The sequence below is a fragment of the Impatiens glandulifera genome, chromosome 7 (assembly GCF_907164915.1).
Source record: "Impatiens glandulifera chromosome 7, dImpGla2.1, whole genome shotgun sequence".
Classification (NCBI taxonomy): domain Eukaryota; kingdom Viridiplantae; phylum Streptophyta; class Magnoliopsida; order Ericales; family Balsaminaceae; genus Impatiens; species Impatiens glandulifera.
The window spans coordinates 42,038,949-42,063,141 of NC_061868.1; the positions used below are offsets into that span (position 1 = coordinate 42,038,949).

Here is a 24,193-nt window from a genome sequence, read left to right on the forward strand (position 1 = left end):
TGATTCTGCGTTTAATTATTCAGACGCACGCGTTTTTCGTAATAATCTGCTACAATAACTTTGTCACGCACATATTTTACAGTTAAATGTAAATTTGTTCGATAAACATGAAAACACGAAAAATTATTTATATATATGGTAAATTAAAAACGGGAAATAACGGCCGTCAGTGGAAAAACACACACGCACGAACGGATATGGGCCTACAGAGCCGCCAATTAGGACAGAATGATACGGCGTTTCCTTTTTCGTTTGGACAGTCACCTTTCACTATCCATTTCTTTTTTGGGCTTTAAAATGTGTACATAAATGGTAAAGGTTTATTCACTTTTTTTATGTCTATAACTTAATAAATTAAATGTATTTATAATGTGAAAACTTGTCTTAATAATTTTATTTAACAAATTTGTTATTAACCAACACAAAATCCACACAATCATGAGAATATATTGAACTTTACAAAATTGTTATATAAATAATAATCAATTAACTAAATAACATATTTAGATGATAAAAAATTGTTTATAATAATTATAAAATTGTGTTATCGTTATTATATATATGATTTTTTTATAATTTTGTATTAATTGAGATTTGATCATTGTGATAAAATGTAAAATTTGAAGGTGTAATCTATAAATTAATTTACAGGATAAAAAATAGTAAGAATTTGTAAGTGTCTAATACACTAAAAGTTGTGGATTCAAGTGGGGTGGTGCTAGAAAAACTATCAAAGTTTTAAAATTTAAAATGATTGTGTAGAATGAATAAGAATATTTTATATTTCTAATTTTATTTTTTTTTATTCAGAACTTAAAAATACAAATTAAAATGATTAAAATTATGTTGTATTTAATAAAATTAAAAATTAAGATTTAAATAATGAATTTTAAATATTTAATATCTTAATATTTGTAAATAAAAAATTAAATTAACAAATAAAAATATCTAAGTTTTAAATACTTCCTATAATATTTGAATTTGTTTGATAATATTTAAAACTAAGAATAAGTTTGATTTGATTTATTAATTTTAACTTATTTAGCTTATTCTTAAGAATTATTAATTTTAATTTATTTAGCTTATTCTTAAGAATATGTACTCTGATTTATTTTGAACGTTAACACTAGAAATTTGATTTAACTTATAGGTCTAGGTTATTTATTATTTTTTTTTATTTGAAATAATATTTAACAATAACAATTATCATATATATAATGTTATATATTTTTTTGTAATTCCCGAAAAACTTTTATTCAGAAAAAGCTCGAGAATCTCGGTGTGTATGTTAAGAATTTTTTTAATAAAAAATTATTTTTAAAAGATTTATAAAAATATGTTCTGACATTTTAAAATAAATTATAAAAATAATTAATTTTAATCAAATTTCAAATAATCTTTTAAATTCACAATAATTATATTAAAATTTGATTAAAAAAATGTGTATTTAAATTAATTTAAAATATTATTTATTTGATAAAAGTCGCCAATTGATTTTTTAAATCAATAAAATTATACGTTTACAAACGTATTTTTTGACTAGGGTCTCTTTTTAGGTTCGGTATTAAGTACTATAGTCGGAAAATAGTATTATCATCTGCATCCGTTTAAAACGGTCTCTACTTTATAAAGTTTTGGTTTTTTTAAATTTGGTTTTATTACGTTTTATTTAACCAATTATTCTTTAAATTCTAGACATGCACAATTTCACTGGTATTTAAAATTGTGAAAATAATATTCCAATGCTTTCTTAAGGTTGATGTCAATGATTAACGAGGAAAGTAACTGAAAAATAAAGTTAAAAACATTAGGATCTAAAAAAAAATTCAAACAGACCTTTATAAAAATATTTTTTTATGGAAATATTCTTACTTAAAATATTTTATATATTTTTTTCAGATTTTTAGAAAATGGTTTGTGATTCCAAAATTATAAGAATAATTTTGAAATTATAAAATTTAAACCAAATAGACTCTAGAACTAGCCCTTTCGATCTTTGATGCTTTTTCCCTCAGTCTAGGGTTAAAACCCTCAGTCCTAGGTCGGGATCCCTCTGTCAAGGTGCGGGTTTCTTCAGTCGGGGTGCGTAAGGATGGCAATTTGAAACCGCCCTACGGTAATCGAACTGAATTCCCCATTTGGGGCAGTTTTTTCTCGAAACTGAATGGGAATAGGGTAGGGATGATATTTGTGTCCCCATTCCGACTTGCCCTGATCTCACCCCGATTATGCCCTGAATACTATAAACACAATTAAATATATAAAATCACTAATATATTTATTTATTTATTATATTTTATAAGAGTTTTGGTTCATTTCTTTATAATAATATAAATTTTTAATATATTATAATATATAATATATTAAAAACTCGTTTATATAATTTTATTGTATAATTTTTTTAAAAAAATTATATTTTATAAATGGTATCATGCGGGGATTCCCTAAAATCGAACGGGGTGAGAATGGTATTAAAAAATCCCCGAAATAAAAATGGAGCGGAGATGATAATGCATTCCCCGCCCGAACTACCCCATTGTCATCTCTTAGGGTGCGGGAGTCCTCGGCCTAGGTGCGAGAGTCATCGATCGGGGCTTAAGGAATTTTTCGATCATAGGTCAACCCTAAGCTAGATTTCCTCGATCCTGGGTGCAAAGAACTCTCGGTCTTAGGTTAGCCTTGGGCTAACTTTCCTCGGTCCTATGTGCGAGGTTCTCTCGGCCATAGGTTAGTTTTGGGCTAACATTCCTTGATCGTCAAGGACATCAAATGTGAGTTGAAGAACACTCATTAACTCTTTTAGAAGATACCTGAATGCTTGGATTAGAGTCTTACAACCTTACACAAAATTTTCGAAATTTCAGAAAAGAATTGAAGATCTTCGATGGCGACTTTTTGTTCGGGAGTGATTGAGAGCTTGAGAGTGAATCGATTACTTTCGGTTTGCATAGAGGAGGCTATTTATAGCCTTCGAAGGTCGGTTTATTGACCAAGTGGACATCATTTTTGGTCACTAATTTGCAAATGCCGAATCTAGTTGATTGGGCTTGTGATTTATAGAATTCACGAACTTCTCTTTTGGAGGAAAATATCATTCCAATATTTAGAATTTAGCTGCAAAAATTAGTCTAAAAAGGTATTATTTGAACTACCAAAATGTACTAAACATGGTCATGTTCAAGACATATTTACATTGTCATATTAATCATAAACATGACCATGTTGGACATTTTAGTCCCGAACATGACTATATATGTAGACTTCTTCATGTGGAACGCAGAACAACAGAAGTAATAATACATTTCAGGTTCAACGAACAATTTGTTAATTGCTTCATCTTTTGGGTTCCTTTCCGCAACGCTGTCTTTAGTGGGTTTCTGAACATAAAAATGGTTTAGGGTTCGTTAAACTTGAACTGAAGAAGTTGGTTATCTATACAAAATAAAATAAATGTTTTGTATAACTGAAGCTGAAAAATATACTATTTCGGCGAAAAAAATTATATTTCGTATAAATGAAATGAATAAATCAAGGGTTTTGAGTGTTGAAAAGATTTTCGTTGGAGAGAGTTTAGAGAGAAAGAAATTATTTTAGAAAAATGAGCGCGGAAATTGGATTTAGACATTGTTTTAGACATAAATTATTATTTTTATTTCTCTCTTATGCAAATGTGGCAGGACACGTCGTATTCGTGGCATTGCTTTCGTTATAACTTCATTGCCCATATCCGCTCACATTCGGCTCTTACGTAATTGTTTCTCGGCAACCGACGCCCTCCCTCCCTCGGGGAAGAGGGCATGCTGTACCACAATATGAACCCTTTCATCCGAAGGTAAAAATCTTCTCTCTCAACCTTAACACTTTAAAGATTTTTTGTTTTGTGGTACATAAGAGGGTTCATGCTTTGGTACACAAATCATCTCCCCTTCCCTAGATTATTTTATCCCACATATTTTTTTTTTCAAATAATTGGTTATTTTTGTTAGGAGCACATTAAATAAAGTTGTATGAATGCATTCAATTTGAATTTGGACACAATTCTGGGTTTTTTTTAGGACCTTGTCACAATTCCCCCAAGTTTGCTTCACAAAGTAACTCAAAGGTAATAATTAGCTCATGTCAAGTTATAATGGGTTGTTTTATTATCATATATTTTAATGTTTACCATTTACATAAAAATAACATTTATTATGTTTGTAAAAATATAATTATTTGCCCAAATAATTTGATGTTGATCCAATACCAAATACTTAATAAAATAATTTGTACAGGGTATAAATAGTATAAGATAGTAAAATTTGTATAATTATATTACTTTTATAATTCTAAATTTTGTTTTTCATTTGGAGTGTGATTAATTTCCGAGAGTTAAACACATCACTCGTAAACACGCTATATCAATTTAACTATGGAAACAGAAATTGGTGCCTAAAAAACTCGAACTCGGAATCTTAGTGTACCTCGTAGATATCATATGTTTTTGTTGCTATTGTTGTTTTATTTGAATTATAATAATTAAGAAATAATATAATTAGTATAATTTTGTATTTTGTATTTTGTATATGAATTAAGAAGGTAGTATGAAGATAATTTTAATTTTTTAATTAATTTAAAAAAAATATTAGTTAGAAACTTATTTTTATATTATTATTTAATTATTTTTGTTCTCTTTATTTATTTATTATTATAAATTATTTTATTATTATTAATAATATTTTAATTAAAAATTAAAAAATAATTATATGAATTATATTTATTAGTTTAAATGTTATGGAGTTGTAACAAAATAAATATAAATAAATAATATTATTTTTAATTAAATTACTGAATAATAATTAATAAAATTATATTATTTTTGAGGAGGGATAAAGAGAGGGAATTTGGTGAGGGAATGACTTGACATCACCTTCATTGGTTGGAAAATGTAAAAGTGGGAGGAAAGAGAGAAAGAGAGAAATTATTTGATTTTTTCAGTGAATAAGATTATGCCAAGTCATTCACTCACCAAATTCCTTCACTAATCATTTCTCATTATTTTTATAATTTTTTTTTAATAGTGAACTTATAATATTAAAATTGTTATATTATATTATGTGATATATTAAATTTAATATTACTATTAAAGCTAATTCAAATATATGTTTAATATGTTATATAATAATAATATTAATAATGGGTATAATGGAAAATTAAAATTAAGTGGTATAAAAAAAAAATCATGTAGGAGGTATAAGTTGAATATGGTATAAACTTGTATAAACAATAAAAACATATCAAATAATATAAAATTAATATTATTGGTACAACTTGTCCAGTTATATCCCTTGGCCTTGTTCGGTTGTGTGGGTTTTTTAAAAAACAAAAGAGAGAAAGATTAGATGATGAGGATGATTTTGAGAAAGTAATAATTATTTTTGGTAAAAAGACTTAAAAAGATATTGATATATATAAATAAAATAAAAAATAATAATTTAAAATAGAGGATATTTTTGTATTTTGATTAATGATATAAGTGATGAGATTGATGAGAAATGATTGATTGGAAAATGGATTTTGTATGAATTTTTTAAATAATCCAAAGAGAACAAGGCCTTATCTTTCTTATCAAACACTACCTAAATGAATAAATCACTTTAGTTTGGATATCATCTACGGTGGCGGCCCAAAAGTACAGGCTGCCCAGACCAAAATATTTAAAACAAAAAAAATTGCTCAATGATTCAAATAATAAAAAGAGAAATAGGATAGGAAGAATTTGAAAAAAAAAAAAAAAAAAAAAAAAAAAAAAAAAAAAAAAAAAAAAGGGAAAAGGAGAAAATTAAGGAGAGAGAAAAAAAAAGAATGATGATTGATAATTTTGAGGAAGTGATAATTATTTTTGATAAAAAGATTTAAAAGGTATTGATTTATATAAATAAAATAAAAAATAATAATTTTAAATAAAGGGTATTTTAGTATTTTGGTTAATGAAATGAGTGATGTGATTGGTGGAAGTAATTGATTGAAAAATTAGTTTTGTATAAGTTATTTAAAAAACTTAAGAAGAACCGGGCCTAAGTTAACTATTTTTATCTTTAAGGATGATAGGTTTGTAAATTGAATATGTCTTAACATATTTGGTAGATTTTTATAACCTCCCAACTTAGTGATAAAGGGAAAGAAGAAATGCATATGAGAAGAGTTAGGATCGTTGCGGGAAATATATATTTAGGGCTTTTGTTCGGTAGAGTGAAAAATAATAATTATGGATAAATTTAAGGAAGTGAAATTTTTTTTTTTCTTTATAACATAACTTTTTTAAAGAATATTGATATATATAAATAAATTGAAAATAATATTTTTAAATAGATGATATATTAATATTTTGGTTAATAAATTAAATAATTTGATAAATGAGAAAATAAATAAAATAATGTTTTAATTTTTTAAAGTGATTTAAATAACTTACTAGTAAATACAGCCTTATATCATGAATCATTTATAGTTGTCACTCTTAACCTACTAATTACATTATTGCACTTATATTAACTAGCATGTATCACGCGCATTTGCACGAGTAATAATATAAAAAACCGTGAAAAAAATATTACGGTAAAATTTTTATGAGCGGGTCAACCCAAAATCCGACCCAAGTATTCATTTACTCTCACATATATCCAAATTAACCACAACTCTCGACCCGGCAATCCGGACACTTTAAAAATTAAACATCATTGTATATATAGATTAGTTAGTTAAAAAGTTGAACTTATATCGTTAAAATTTCACGCGTTTATCAAATTTTGGGTTGAATTAAAAATATAAAATGTTATTAGCCTAGTTGATTAAAAGGTTGTAGTTGTTTTGTTAGGTTGCAAGTTTGAACCATACCTATAGCATTCTTAATTTTATTTTTAACCGTTTTAAGTTTATTGGCGGGTCAACCCACAATCCGACCCAAATATCCATTTGCTCTCACATATATCCAAATTAACCACAGCTCTCGACCCGGCAATCCGGACACTTTAAAAATTAAACATAATTATATATATATTAGTTAGTTAAAAAGTTGAACTTATATTGTTAAAATGTCACACGTTTATCAAAATTTGGGTTGAATTTAAAATATAAAGTGTTATTAGCCAAGATGGTTAAAAGGTTGTACTTGTTTTGTTAGGTTGCAAGTTTGAACCATGCCTATAGCATTTTTTATTTTATTTTTAACTGTTTTAAGTTTATGAGCGGGTCAACCCACAATCCGACCCAAGTATCCATTACTCTCACATATATCCAAATTAACCACAGCTCTCGACCCGGCAATCCGGACACTTTAAAAATTAAGCATCATTATATATATATATATAAATATGCATTTATAACATTATTAATCCCTTTATATTTGTAATTGAACTAAAATAGAAAGCAGCACAATCTCACCTCAATTTAAAATGTTTTTAGTGAGAATTGAATTTGGGATATGTAATTTCTTTTTTTAATTTGAGCTACTCTATTGGGTTATATGGTATAAGTCATCCATATACAATTAAAATTCTCTATTTGATTGTCACAATTCTATTAAAAAATTTGTCAAAACTAAAATTAAAGTTATATTTTTCACTTTGTTACAAGATTTTTGGTACGAAAATTATAACTAGACAACTTAATTAATTATCCTTTCAACTACTTTTAAGTAGAACCCACAATTTGGAAAATTGATTAAACATGTGATGAATGTTGTTTTGTTCGTACATGTTTAGGTTCCTATAACTATCACTGATTGGAAAATTTGAGATATAATAAACTAAATTATTTTATTAGTGATAATATAAAATTATTATATTGATTAAATATAACTTAAAATATATACATAGTAAAAACTATTCCTAATATTTAAATAAATATAATTATGTTATTTTATAATTTATTCCGATTATTTAATAAGTTTAAATTACACAAAATTAGTTAACGTTATAGTGGGAACCTTGATCCGATCTTTTATGTGAACTTAAAAAAAATGATTTTTGGAACATATCATTTTAATTTATTGAAAACTTATTTGTTAAAGTCAGATATAATATCCAAATAATCGAATAAGTCTTGGTCACACTAAAAATATATTAATATTATAATTGACTATCATTTCTTTCCCTCATAATTCATAAATATTAAATTTAAAGATTAAAAATTTCTACTTTAAATCTCTTTGTTTTTAGATTTTTAGAAGTTGCATCTATTTACACCAATAATTTATATATTTTTATCTTTTTCAACTGGTCCATCAAAATCTAACAATGTTTAGTTAAGAAAAAATATTTTATTTAAAAATAAGTATTCATTAACACTTTTAATCTAACATCTTTTTAATCGCCTAATTAAGGAAAAAATTTCAATTAGTGTCTTACTTTTTTTAAGTGTTCATCAAGTCATTGAAACATTTACTAAGCACTCCAATTAATGGAATTGTGTTTGGAACTTATCTTCTTTAATCCAAAGTTTTTGAAGACTTTGTTTGATTAAGCTTATGTGAGTTTTGCATAATAAATTCCTATAATAATAATAATTAATAATCTAACACAAAATTATTGTTAAATATATTTTACGTTTAAACATAATTAATTCAAATGTGTTTGGAATTAGAGGTGAGCAAACGGGTAAATCTAACATGTATTGTATGACACCCCACTTAAACTTAAAACGCTTACAAATGAAATTAAATCCGTGACATTTTGATCATTTAAATCGACTCTTACCACTGGACTAACTTGGTGGGTCAACCCATATTATTTTTTAATATAGATTGGGTATGAGTTGGGTTGAATATGGCTTGGATAACCCAAACTAATTTTAATTTTAACATATTTATTACGTTTTTGACTCATTTAAGATATTTTTGACCCGTTTAACACATTTTTATAACAATTATTTGATATATTTTTCCAGTTTAATACATTTTTTAACCCGTTTAACTAATATTTGTCTCGTTTTAACCCGTTTAACAATTATTTAATTTGCTTTGATCCGTTTAATATGCCGTTAACCCGTTTAATATATTTTTGGCACGTTTAATACACTTTTGACATATTTACTAAATTTTGGATCGTGTAAATGTAAAATATTTAATACGTTTTTTATCCGTTTGATATTTTAATTAATAATTGGTCTAATCAAATAGAGTTTTTAAAGATTGTGTTTGATTTAGCTTATTTGAACTTATGTGAGTTTTGCATAATAATTTATTATAATAATATTAATTAATAAGCTAACACAAAATTATTATTAAATATATTTTCAGTTTATATCTTGAGTTTAAATTATAATATGAGTTTTTTTTTTGTCTTATCACTTTTTTTTATTCATTTTCTTCCCTTTACAATTATTAGTTTGTTTTTCTAATTTATATAATTTTATTTAATTATTTATATAAAAATAAAAAAATATAAATTTAAACATTTTTTTTTTCTTTTTTAGACACAAAAACAATTATATATATATATATATATATATATATATATATATATATATATATTCACTTTACTTCTACTTGATATTTAAAATAATATAATATTATATTATTTTTATAAATAATTAATTACATGTTTTTAGATAAGAAATATTAAAAAATATTAGCAAAACAAATTAGAAATATATATGAGTTTAAAGATTTTACAAAGAAATTAATAATATCATATATTTTTTAGTTCAATAATTATTAAAAGAATTAAAATATTTGTAATGAATAAATAAACAATATGTAAAAATTATAAAACAATACATAAAAAATAATATACAAAAATTTTAAAAATAATTATTTATTTTTTATTTACTTCTATAATTAATTTTTATTTTTATTTTAATTAAAATTTAAAATTATATATTAATAAAAACTCATAAAAACTAATATATTTATACAATTTATTTTTAATTTAAGTAATTTTTAATAATTTAATTTAATTTAAAAATTTTCAAATTATTTTAATAAAAAATATTAAGTTTATAAATATATAATTTAATAGTGAATTATATATTATTAATAATTTATAAATATTATTTAAAAAATAATTTGATTAATATTATAATATATATATATTTAAATATATACAATATTAATTATTAAATATTATTACAACTATAAAAAAAAGAATGAAAAAATTTCTAAACATAGACATCAAAATAAGTTAAATACTATAAAATTTATAGGAGAATAATCTCATGAGGTGAATGAGTACGAGGTAATAATAAATTAATGTTATCTTATTCAAATTTTATTCTTCAATATTTTTATTTTGACCGATAAAAAAAAATGATAATTATTAATGAAAAAAATATTAAGATATTGATATATACATGAAATACAAAATAATAATTTTATATATAAGATATAGTTAATGAATTATTCTTCTATACAGTCACAAATTTAAATGTGTGAAATAATATTTGATTTTTAAATTATTTAAATAACCCAAAAATCGAATAATACCGGAGCTTAGTTTGATTTTTTTTTTATTTCCAAAATAACTTATATTAAATAACTACTTCACTTCAGTTATCAACCAATTACTTCACTTCAATTATCGAAAAAATCAAAATATTAGGATTCAGAATATACCGCATCAGACAGTTATCAAACACACTTCACTTCAGTTATCGAAAAAATCAAAATATTAGAATTCAGAATATACCGCATCCGACAGGGTTGGAGAAGACATACTGTCTGGGACTCTGGACAGCAGCTTTTTTTGTTTTCAACTGTCTGTTTCAGAATTGTTATTATTTTATTTGAGGTTAATAATGCATTTTTTTTTTCTTTTGCTTTTTTGGCCTACATTTTTCTTAGAAATGCCAATAAATGCATTTAGTGGTACAGTGAGGGGCTAGAAATATCATATATATATATATATATATATATATATTTTTTTTATTTGTAAATGTATAGAATTTTATACTTAAATATTTCAGCCAAAATTTCCATTTATATGTAGTGATATTGTTTTTTGTTATAAACCCACCTAAGACAGTTGTCATTTAAATCTCAAATGTGAAATACATTTTTTATTTTGTAATTATTCTTTTTAAAATTTGTTAATTGATAAAAGGTTATTATTGAAAAAATTTTGTATGGCATGATTTCAAACTTTGTCAAGATTATCTTATTAAATTTTACCTTTAATTTAAATAATTAGTATTTTTTCACTTAACTTTATGTTAATTTTTCATATTATTTTATAAAATTAGGATAAAATATATGAATTTATTACTTATTTTAATTTAAATATATTTTTTTATTGAATATTAAATACTTTTATTTTGTGAATTTAAAAAATTAGAACCGCTTCACTTCACATAATTACTTTAATAGTTTAAATTTAATAATTTATTTTTATATAAATAATATAATTGTTTTATTGTTAAATAATAAAATAATAAATATTTATTTATTATTTAAAAACGTTAAAATATCATAAATTATTTTTTTAATTTACTTTATACTATATTATTTTGTTTTTGAAATATTAAATAAATAAATTTTTTATTTAGTCATTACTAATTATTAATAGAAATTGAATATGTATAAGGACATCTTAAATTAATCATTTAATAAATATTTAAAATATTAAACTAAGATACTACACAATTAAATATTTTTTATAAATATATATATATATAAATAAATTTATAAGATACAATAAATATGATAATATATATATATATATATATATATAAATTAAAATAAAACTAATAATATATTTATCAACATTTGTTAAATATTTATTATTTTAATTTATAATTTTATTATGTTAGTACATTTTTACACAAACTATAAATATTATAGTATTATTGTTAAATAAAATATTAATTAAATTTATTGTTTAATAATTAAAACAATAATTATATTATTTTGTCTTAAATATTATTAAATAAAAATAGAGAAAAATATAATACAAAAATTAAAAAGCTAACAAAAATAAAAGTATAATATATTAAAATTAAAAAATATATATTTAACTAATTGGGTTAATTTTAATATATTATTGTGAAAACCATAAAAACAAATTGTTAAACTATTTTAAGAGATTAAAAATGTCACAAAATTTCGGAGGTCATTATTATATTTTGTATTATTATTTTCTAAAAGTAAACTTTCATTTAAAAATAAATATAAATAATAAATCAAATGTAAGATTATTACTTAAGATATCGATTTGGAATATATTTATATGCATGTGCTAATTTTTTAAAACAAATAAATGATATATTCAAATAATTTAAAAAATATATAAGTGTGAGAATATAAACAAGCAGCTTTAATGATAAAATATATACTTTTATTTTAGTCACTATTTGATTTGAAAAGTTTTACCTTTTACTATTTTATATTATCATTATTATTATTTATATTTTAAAGAATTAAACTTGATTTGATATACAACTTTTTGTAATATATTTTGACACGTTATCTATTAGACTAAGCTTTGTTTAATGTGGACTTCTTTAGTGGGGTTATATAGGATTGACTAATCTTACCTAATTTATTATCATTTAATCATCTATGATTTTATTAATTATATTATTTAATATATATATATATTTATTAGGATTAAATATTAATTATATATATTTTATAATCAGAATATATTCACTAATAACATTCTCAATCACATATAAATATTAATTTAATTAGACTTATTAATATAAACATTTTAACTGTATCCAAGTAAAAATTAAACTCCTAATTTTTATTATTTTAAAACTATTATTAAGACTAAAGTTGAAAATAAAAATAAAATTAAAATTAAGATAACTAAATTCAAAATAGTAAACAATGTTTCATAAATTTTAACAAATTATAAAAAACATGAAAATTCACCTAGAATGATGTTTATATACCTAGACAACATAGAACTTGGCAAGAAAATCTAAAGCTTAACAAACATAGCTCGAGAGATCCTAAGCTCTTAGGATCGTTACTGTTAAAGATTTATCACATTTTGGGTCAGTGGAACACCTGGGCATAACTCGAGAAGCCTAATATGTAATTCCACCATTACCGATACCCCAAACGAGGGCGCCATAATTTGTGTCGATCTCGATTTATTTGTACTTTCAAAATTTTCATTACTTGTTTTAAGATTAAGGAAATAATAACTTGTACCAAAATGTTGTTTTTTTTTAAATGAGAGTGAATGATAGTAAATTGATTGTTACATGAAAACATTAAAATAATTAAATAATTAGAATAAAGTAAAGAAAGAAACAAACAAAAGGGACAGTAAAGAGCATTATGATGGGGGAATCAAAACTCTGAAAGCTTGTTACAAATGGCGGATGTGGGGACAGGAAGAAGACATGCAGAGGTTGAGACAGATTCATTAGCATATTCTAGAGCTCTAATTATTTACATTTACATTCAATGCTTCTCTTTCTTCTTCCTTCTTCTTCCTTCTTCATCTTCATCTTTTTCTTCCAATATTCACATTCAAACCGTTCCCGGAACTGTCGCTTTACGATTTCACTGTTAAAAGTTCTCTCTAGAATTCAAATCCTGATATAATTTCCATGTATTTGTGTGTGTGAGGACTGAGGAAGAGAATTGTGATCCGCGTGTGTGAGGGCAGACAAAAGTACCGAGAAACCCTAGAAATTCGGTCTATGGCGTCGTCGAAAGTGATGTCGTCAACATCACCTGCGAATTCGGATCTTCCACGCGAATCATCATCTATACGCACTCTAACAAGTGCTGCGGGCCTATTCCAGAGCGATAGGAGCAGGAGTTTTGGCTCCATGAACATGGATGATTACGAACTCTTTAGGAACATCTATAACGATCCTGAAGATCTTCCAAACGCCGGAGCTGATGATGGAGGCGGATCGGAATTGGCGGTTGACAGCGTTTCTGGAGTGTCGATGCCGAAGAGAGGTGGTGGTGTTAAGACTACGGATGAGGTATGGGATGAGATTATGGCTGGGGGAGTTGAGAGACGTAGTACGCCGATTACGCTGGAAGATTTTCTGACAAAGGCTGCAGCTGAGACGGAGGAAGATGTAGGGATTCCGGTTTCCGCTATACCTCAACCTCCACACAGCTTTGGACCTGAGTCGATGTTGGCTGGTGCTCACTTTTCGGTTGGTCCGGTGCATATGCAGCCAATCCAAAGCGTTGGCGTGGATCCTGTGGCATTCAATGGAAGAATGGTTGTTGTCTCATCTGGAGGCGTTAGTGGTAGCGGCGGCGGAGTAAGAGGGAAAAGGAGGGCTGTGGAAGAAGAACCTTTGGATAAAGCAACGCAACAGAAACAGAGGCGGATGATTAAGAACAGGGAGTCTGCTGCAAGATCGAGGGAGAGAAAGCAGGTTCGATGAGTTTTTGTACAGATTTCTTCATTTTCCTTGTTGAACTTCTCTCATGGTTTCATAATCCATTGCTTTTGATGATTGCATGTCATTTCTAGGTTCACACAACTGAGCTTGAGTATTTGGTAAGGCAACTGGAAGAGGAAAATGTACAACTTTTGATGGAGGAGGTATTAATCTGTATATTTTTCTTCTTTCTTATACAGCATCTTTATATATTATTGTTCTTCGGTTTGAAGGGGATGATCATCTGCATCCACGCCATCTTTAATCGGCAAGTAAACTTATAATGTTGAGTCTCTTGAGAGATCAATGATTGGATTTAACTCTTGACTCTTGATCATTGAGCTTTATCTTTAATGTATATTATATTGCAATCTAACAGGAAACAAAAGGAAGTGCATTTCTTTAACTGTAGATAACTTTCTTTTGGAAACATTAGATATCAACACTAATGTTTTCATAGATAAGATAGTAAGTGTAATATCCCGTAAATGCATGTCATTAAAGTTAGGTATCATCAAGAATAGCAAATCAAACGTGCTAGATGAGAAAAGAAATTAAAAACAATCAAGGAGATCAAAATTCAAAGCTGCATCATGTGATTTCAGTGTGCCCACTGCTGTTCTCTTCATTTTCTTTGTTAATGAGTGCTTTCTGGGATCATACATTTGGTAACTAACATGCATAGAGCTTCGAATTTGAAATTACCCATCTTTCATTCATTTCTTTTGAATCTACTTGTTAAGATCCATGTTCAGTTTATGGATTTAACTCTAGCTGAGAAATTTTATGTTCCATATCTCTGCCTGTGCCTTTTCCTATTTCAAATTTCATAACAGAGTAAATGTCAATTGCAGGAAGAGCAATCCAAGCTGCGGTACAAACAGGTATGTTTTTACTATTAAACTACTCATAATTTGGTCTTTATTATAAAATTGTTTATACAGTTCTTCTAACTTGTAACCTTTTCATTTTCTTCTTCCCATAAAATAATTTATGCAATTACAAAAGACAAATATTTTATTACATTGTCTATAAATGCACGATATAAAATCAACTTGGTCTGGGTCTTGAGACTCTTGACAAGTATCTGGATTGAGTTTATAGAATCTATGTTATAAGTATAAGCTCCTTCTATCCATAGCCTGTGAACATTGAAAAATATCTTAAATTGATTATAAAATTTCTTGCTGTCTTGAGATTTTTAACTATTGAAGTCTTTTACTTTGGTTCGATGGCAATCATAGAAATCATGTTTATGGTTTTAAGTGCAATGTAGTTGCAATTATACCCTTACCAGACCAATCAGGTTCTTTTGTGGAGTGAATTTCGCTTTGAAGAACCAAACCTAAGAGTGTCAATTTTTTTGCTAGATGGGCCTAAATTGTTTCAGCAAGTGATAGTTAGGCCTGGTTTAATGTGGGTTATTTGAGATTAATTTCAAATAACCCACTATCCAATCCATACCCTTTTTTGTAAAAAGTATATATTTTTGTTATATAAAGTTCTATCTCTAATGTCTTTTTACTCAAATAACCTGATTTTCAATATCCTACATAAAACAAGGTTATTTGAAAATCCACTTGGTTATTCAAATTACCCCTCAAGTCAAACAAGGCCTTAATTGGTAGTATAAATAGATTGTTCATTTGCTTGAGTAAATCATTCAGATAGCTTTCTATCAAAGTCATGGTAAGCTGCTTCTGCAAACACTTGCAGCTTGTTTAGTTTGATGAAAAAGTGAATTATTTGTGTTAAATGATTTAATATTTTTAATGATTTCATTGATGATGGGGATGGCGTTATTTGGATTAAAATAAAAATGACCATTCATTATTAAACAAGGCCTGGCTAAATGGATTTTTATCTCTTGCATTGAATTCTTTATATATTTATAGCCTGAAAAGACAAAAGAAAAGGATTCACCATTCTATCTTTCTTTGGTTGTAGTTGATGGAAACCCTGATTCCGGTTGAGGAGAAGCGCAAGCCGCCACGAGGTCAAGCTTTAAGGAGGGTAAATTCTCTGACATGGTAATCTAGAGCTTGTAGTAGATGTTTTTGATGAGGAGCAAAGAGACGACAATCTACAGGAATCTAGATTCACATCATATAAAACGAAAACATAATTTTGGGTTTGCAGCCAAAATTGTGCATGAGTTTTTGATAAAATATTTTGCAACTGCATGAATTAAGAAGGCATAATAGAGGTAAACATGTGTTGTAAAACATAGGTTACAAAAGAAGACTTCTTACAGACTATTTTCAGTTAATGTTTCTCCCCCCTGCTGGCTTATGGTTGCGGGGGATGCTTATTATAGCCTTTCTTTCAAGTAACAATCTTTATGCAGCACTAGCTATTGATTCGTGTTAATGAAAATGAATCGTTTCTGGATTCATTGTCATGACCCTTTTCTTTCACATTGTTATGTCATGCCTAAATCCAAAGAAGTGATGTTGTACTTGTTGAAGTATCTAAGATTATTCTACTAGATAGCAGAGTGGCTTTCCTAGTGTTGTTGTCTAGCCGAAGTGGATTAGAGGCATAAAATATCTCGTTCGATGTTGAATTAGATGAGATAATTTAGATATGTATTCCTAAATTTGTGAAAATTTTCTAGTTTTAAAACAAACTTTGATGATTAGATGGTCATTTATTTGAGATTAGTTACAAAGAATGTTAATATATTGGAATATAGGTGAAGTAATTAGGAGAGACTATAGAGTAAAACTAGAATATTCTATGGTTTTTATATAAAAATAATTTGTAGTTTAAGGGCTGATTTTAAGATATTATTATGAGTTACTTACATAAAAATTAGAACATCCTACTATCCTAGCACATAGAAGGTTCTAGAAACTAGTGTTGAGATCTTAAGGTTTGTCACCACACTAAACATTTGTAAATATACACTCAAAACATTTGTAAGTTGTAAATAAACTATTCTATAGCAACACCAAGTCTTCATATTCTCTACTTATTAATAAATCAATTTCAAATAACATTTTGAGTGAAAACCATTTAATTGCAATTTGATCAAATCAATTCTATGGAAAACAATCATATAATCTTGAGAATGTGTTGATTTTTTTTTTTTTTTTTTTTTTTTTTTTGCTAAAAAACATAAAGAATATTAATATATAATTTTTAAACCAGAAAGTATTTTGATTAATAAATTAAGTGATAAATCGAATTTGTAATATTCCTGTATAGCCCTCTTTTCATAAAAGTATTAAACATAAATTTTAAGTATTATTGGTTTCCTTTGTATTAGTTGTATCAATTTTGGTCAAAGACAATAGTTATGTGATTATATAAAATATTAAACACTTAATATTAATGTTATTCATTGAAAGAAATTATCTATCAAACTTTGTTTTATAGATTAAAATCATGAATAAGACATTATAATTATTTTAAAACGTGTTAACATACTAGATAACTTAAATAACAAAGTCTAATTATATAGAAAATATGAGAATTTAAACAATAAAAATATAAAAAATAATTCATTCTCAATAAAAAATAAATAAAAATCTAATATTAATGACTAAGACAGCACTCTAAAATAAATAAATAAATATTTTTTAGCTTTAGAATTGTAATTTTTTTTAAAAATAATTATACGTGGCTAAGTTTTATTCAAAAAATAAACCTAGTAATATTAATAAAAAATAAATAAAACTTATTTAGAGTAGAAGAATTTTAATGAATTTGGCGCATTTTACGAAAGTCAGCGACGGGAAGCAACAGAGCGGGGTTTGATCTTCTTCTTTGCTGAGAATTCTAATCGAGCTTTGGAAATGGCGATTTAACACTTTGAACTTTGAAAAAGGTGCTATTTTTATTTATTTATTTATTTATTTATCTCTTCATTGTCTCATTCTTCTTAGATCCGTTGTCTTCGCTTCGTTCGCCGTTTCTCTTTTATATACCTGAATCAATCTAGTTAATGTGTGAACCTCTCGCTTTCTTATGGATGGATTCAAATCTATTTGATTTTGCATTCTCGTTCGTCGACTTGATATTTCATTTGCCAATTGTTTTCAGGCGATTTGAGTGAAACCATCGGCAAATACCTGTTTTATCCTTTCATCGATTTGTTTCCATGTAAGTGTTATTTAGATTGGTGTTCATTCTCGTTGCGTTTACAATAATATTCTTTGTTTCGATCAAGTATCTTTGAATCGGCCATTAAACTAGCTTGTTTTTGATTCTAGGGTTTGAAATTAAATGTTCATTTTAAGAGAAATTGAGTCAATTGAGCAATGTGATAATATTTCATTATTGCCTTGTTGTATTTCTCAATGTTTGAACGTGATTCATACACATGATCATGATGAAAGAACCAGTTTTTAATAAAGCTTTCTACAAATATCTTGTGATTTAGCTGATTCATTTGTTAGTTAATAGAACCTTATAGTTGGTTCATGACTTAATCCTTTAGCATTTTTAGGGCGGATGAAGATCCTGTTGATCCAAAGAAGTACCTTGAGGAGAGTTGCAAACCTAAATGTGTGAGACAATTACTGCAATACCAGGTTCTATCCTATTAATATATCTCTTCTACTTAACTTTTTATAGGTTTTTTATTTTGTGTGCTTGAATGATACTAGTTATTACTGGTTTTGATATCCAAATTCAGTTGTGTTTCCTCACTTATCCCACTTGCATGTCTAGTTTCCCATTTATACATATTTACATTCTAATTGATGACTGGAAGGTATTAGAGGATGTTTGCAAAAGTTCATTTACATAAATAAGGCACCAATGGAGTATCATGTTATCAGGTTTGATTCTCATTAAGAATGCTCTGATTTATGAGTGGGTAAGTGAGAATTTCTGTAAATTTCAATGGACAATTTGAGCCATATCATGTTTGATTCTGATTAAGAATGTTCTGATTTATGAGTGGGTAAGTGGGAATTTCTGTAAATTTCAATGGGCAATTTGAGCAATATCATGTTTGATTCTGATTAAGAATGTTCTGATTTATGAGTGGGTAAAGTGAGAATTTTTGTAAGTTTCAATGGACGATTTGAGCCATATCAGGTTTGATTCTGATTAAGAATGTTCTGATTTATGAGTGGGTAAGTGAGATTTTTTGTCAATTTCAATGGACGATTTGAGCCATTTGAAAGCACAGTGAGTTTGATAGGTGATTTCTGTCGAGTTACGAGGAAGTGGTTGTGTTAACTATCTGCTCCAAGCCCACTATGTTAGTTCAAATAGAAAAAAATCGAACGCTCTGATTTAAGTGAAACGTCATTCTGGAGAATAAATCCTAAAAATTCTGCTCTCAACAAGTTAATTCTAATGCTTTTGGAAGAAGATCTTCTACTAATTTCCATCTTGATATTAGTATTATTTATTATCCAAGTTTGCCTTGTTATTTTTGCGCAGGCATGTGTTAAACGTATCCAAGAAGATGATACTGGGCATAAGCATTGTACTGGACAATATTTTGATTACTGGTCATGCGTCGACAAATGTGTAAGCCGTTTCTTTATCTTTTTTCTGAATAAAAGACTGCTCTTATTTGGGTTATTTGTATTTGAGTGACAATAATAATAATAATACAAATGCTTGAATTGTAGGTTGCAACTAAGCTATTTGAGAAGCTGAAATGAGTTGAAGTCTTGAAGACAACTCGGTATGTAATGTTTCCATCCATTGTTGAAATCGACAACTAAACGTCGCATATCGGGTGGTAATTGAGATTGCTCTCAATGAAATTTCTATGCGAATAAAACGAATTCTCAGATTTGACGATTTTCTTTAGAATATTTTTGTGCAAACTCATGAAATAATTGCTATATTTAATTATACACTTTTCATATTAAAGAGCTTTCTGTTCTTATTTGATGTGAGTTATTTAATCATATCATTAACATAATACTAAATTATTTTTATTCTTTTTCTATATGATATTTTGATTATTTTATCCAAATAACTCAAAATCACGACAGTCTCTCCACTCTAAACAATATTATCAACTGCATCTAAATTTCAGCATATACATATTATTCTATTTTCTTGTTGGGACAAGATGAAAAATGGCTCGCAATTTTACGTGAAAAGTGAAAAGTGGCGTAAAAGTATTATAAGGTTTTTCTCTAGAGGTGTGAATTTCAAACTCTTTTAATTCCTAAATTCGTGGTTTTGGAAATGAAAAGAAGTCTGAAAGTTCAAAATTCAGGCAAAATATAAATTCTTCCTTTATTTAAGTTTAATTTGGTGGGTAGAATTTCAATTCAATTTCCTCTTCCAGGGCATCTTACTTTATCAATATTTTGGCCTAATTTGAAATACTTTTCTAGCTTTGATCACATTTAGAATCTAACTAAATCAAGTGTAACCAGCTAAAATGGCACTAGATTCAACCACCTCTTTCAACTAAATTTATATATATATTTTATATCTCGTACAACTGCATATTTAAAATTTATTTTTCTAAACTCAACTCCAAATAATTTGTTTTTCCAATAAGCCTAATATTTGTTGATTTTGCAATCACAACTCTTTCTTAATTTTGAATTTAACAATGAGATGTTTGCTTCAAAATAAAATAAAAAACATAAAAATTTCATAAAAAACCCAAGATCAAACGATTTCTAGGCCTATTAATCAATTTTTTTTTTGCTAGTTTGATTTATACCTTATTTGTTCTACTTATTCACTCTAACTCAACTTGATTAAAATACAGTTTATGAAGTGTATTTGATACAAATTTGTATAAACTTATTCAATAAATTTTTAAATACCTTCAATTTTATTTATTAGCAATAATTTATTTGTTCATTATTGTAACAATTTATTATTTGCTTAATCAAAGAAAGTTAATAAGTTTTTTATAAGTTTTACCACCGTAATTTTCATTTGATTTATTAGTCAACATATATCCTATGTAACTATTCATACTTTTTTCTTTTATTACAACAATTGCCATTAAATTAAACAACTAATATATATAATTAAAAATTTTAACCTACTCACGTACTCACTCGTCCTCATTCCCCTCTCCCTACTTAATTGATTTTTTTTCTCTAAATATTATTCGTACTCGACATCTTCTCTAAATATACCATCGACGAAGGGAGTCTGATTCATCTGTTATTCTCACTATGAGCGACATCGAAGAATCAGTCGTTTTTTTTTGCTCGATTCATGGGTCTTTGAGAGTACGTCGGAGTCTTGGTTACCTACATGGTCGGATTCGACGCCTAGTGAGTTTAACTCGCTTTATTCACCGGATATAGAAACTATTTCATCGATGTTGGTTGAATCAGAGACTTTGGCTTCGATATCTGGTAAATCGGACTCCCATTCGTTGATGGTGGTTGAATCGGACTCTTTGACCATAGTATTGAACACCGATGCAATGGAGAGACATAGGTCAACCGTGGAAAATTTGACTATTTATTGCCCTACCATTTGTTGATACTAGAATATGCTTAGGTGATTAAAATTATTTATTGCGAAATATGTGATGCCTTAGACATGTTTATAACTGAAATATATATGTGAGATATTTTGGAAAAATTATACATGTTGGGTTGATGAGTTTATGACTGAAATCTGTGATGAAAATATTTATATCACCGTTATGTTTATAACTAAAACATACTCCATTATTTGGAGGTATTTTATACCTGTAAACGTACAAAAATTGTCCTACATTCGTCGATGGCATATTTAGAGAAGATATCGAGCACGAATGATATTTAGAGAAGATAGACTTTGAATTGAGTAGAGAGAGGGGAGTGGAAACGAGTAAGTGAGTGAGTTAATGTTTTAATTGTGTGTATTAATTATTTAATTGAGTGATAATCGTTGTAATAAAATGAAAAAATATGGATAGTTATGTAGGGTATATGTTGACTAAATTGACAAATAAGAGCATCCCCATCCCTATACCATACATAGGTATAAATATGTGCCACATCAAAAATAAATTATACCTATCAATTTATACCTCTATTCCCTAACCATCTCATCTCAAGTACAATTGTTACTATTTCAGGTCCCACCATCCACATTATCTAATTCATACAATATTTTTTAATTCAATAATTCAAGTAAATTTTGTTTCATTTTTAATTAAAAAAAACAATAATTTTACATTTTTAATCAAAAAGTAAACAACATAAAAAGTAAACAACATGTCAGGTGGGAGACCACTTTTTGACTTGTTTTTCTTCATTTGTACCTGTAGTAAATATTTGCTCCTCTCATTTCTGTCTCCACAATTATACCCATACCCCCATTCATGTACCCAGGTACAATTTGTCTCCACATCAGATTTCCACCCACCGATAGAATGCTCTAAAACAAATATAAAGTTATGGTAGAAAAAAAACATGTAAACCTTATGAAGGACCGAGGTAGTATTTGATTGAAGAATTGACCTATGACATCATGTAAATTTAACCAAGTAATGAACCCTTTTGGAGGTTTATTGATGGTGGTTATTTTCAAAGTTTTGAAAATGATTTCGGTCATCAACCCGGTTTTTTTGGTGTACTTCGATCCGACCGGTTGAACCGGTTGAACCGATTTTTTTTTTAAATAAATAAATAAATTTAAATATATTAATACATAAATTATATATATAAATAAGTTAGGATTATAAAAAATAATCAAATAAATGCTAATTAAACTTAATAATTTTCAATTAAATTTATATTATATCAAATATTCATAAATTGAAGCATTCAACAAACAAATTAGTAAATCCATCCATCAAATTGAAAAATCCTAATTATATAGTATCTAAATTGAAAAATCATAATTGAAGAATCCTAATTCTTAGCACTTATTCTCTTCTAAACCCAAACACATCAGTACTATATTGATTTGATTGCTGCTCATAAATGATAAACCAACATATTATCGAAAATACTACGAAAATTGATAAACTTATCAATGAGTTCCAGCTGAAGAACAACCATAAATCTGACGAATAACTGTAGTCTAAAGAATAGCTGAAGATCTGAAGAATTGTTGTAGATCTAAGGTGAGTTAAGGAAAAAAAGATAAATCTGTTGAAAAAAATTAAAGCCGTCTTTCTTTTTTCGACTTCGATGTTTCAGAAAATGAAAGAAAAAGTTAAGGGAGAGATTGTATGATAGTGATAATAAAAATTAATGAAAAAAACAAATTAAATAATATTATAATAATAGTTTATATAATAAACTTTTCAACTTGCGGTTTCATTTTCCGGTTAAACCGTCCGGTTGGACCGGATTTTGACCTGTTCGAAATGTGACCGTTTTGAAGACAAAATTCGGACCGCTCAATAAACCGGTTCGCGATCGGACCGTCGATAACTTATTTTAATTATTTGAAAAATATATATTGTTTTATGTTATAATAAGGTTATTGGAGTTATTTAAATAAAATGATTAAAATGTTTTTTTAATGCTATAAAGTATTAATTAAATTCAAAGAACTCTTAAATCAAAATAACTTTGTTTGATGATAATTATATGGAAAAAATGGTAACATTTAATTATGGGAGAAATCTAATTAAGGATGACTTTTTCTAACAATGAAAATTTTATTAATTTAAAGGAGACAATAACTAATAGATAAGACAACTATTACATAAGATAAGTTAAATAACTTACAAATTAACTGTAATTCTAACTAGAGATAATAATGTTGGTTAGAGTCACGAGAGTATTATTCGGCAGCTCGAGAGAATTCCAACTAGAGTTAATAATGATTTCTAGAGTCACGAAAGTATTATCCGGCAGCTCGAGGGAATGCATATAATATCACTTAACTCTACGAGAAAGAGAGGCGAAGAAAAAGCATTCCTAGATACATTTTTAAGTCGGAAAATGATTGGAAAAAATTT

The 24,193-nt window shown here is 26.7% G+C and overlaps 2 protein-coding genes across 2 annotated transcripts; both read left to right on the forward strand.

Annotated features, from left to right (window-relative positions):
* Window positions 1–13,403: 13,403 nt before the first annotated feature.
* On the forward strand, window positions 13,404–16,646 carry LOC124945422 (G-box-binding factor 4-like). Its single transcript, XM_047485859.1, has 4 exons — window positions 13,404–14,328; window positions 14,427–14,498; window positions 15,189–15,218; window positions 16,282–16,646. Exons 1-4 carry the CDS (start codon window positions 13,627–13,629, stop codon window positions 16,366–16,368), a joined length of 891 nt encoding a protein of 296 aa, XP_047341815.1. The 5' UTR covers window positions 13,404–13,626; the 3' UTR covers window positions 16,369–16,646.
* Window positions 16,647–18,025: 1,379 nt separating this feature from the next.
* On the forward strand, window positions 18,026–20,191 carry LOC124910370 (cytochrome b-c1 complex subunit 6-1, mitochondrial). Its single transcript, XM_047451004.1, has 5 exons — window positions 18,026–18,166; window positions 18,382–18,441; window positions 18,788–18,872; window positions 19,735–19,824; window positions 19,929–20,191. Coding segments are annotated over exons 2-5 (210 nt in total). The 5' UTR covers window positions 18,026–18,166; window positions 18,382–18,439; the 3' UTR covers window positions 19,962–20,191.
* Window positions 20,192–24,193: the final 4,002 nt, after the last annotated feature.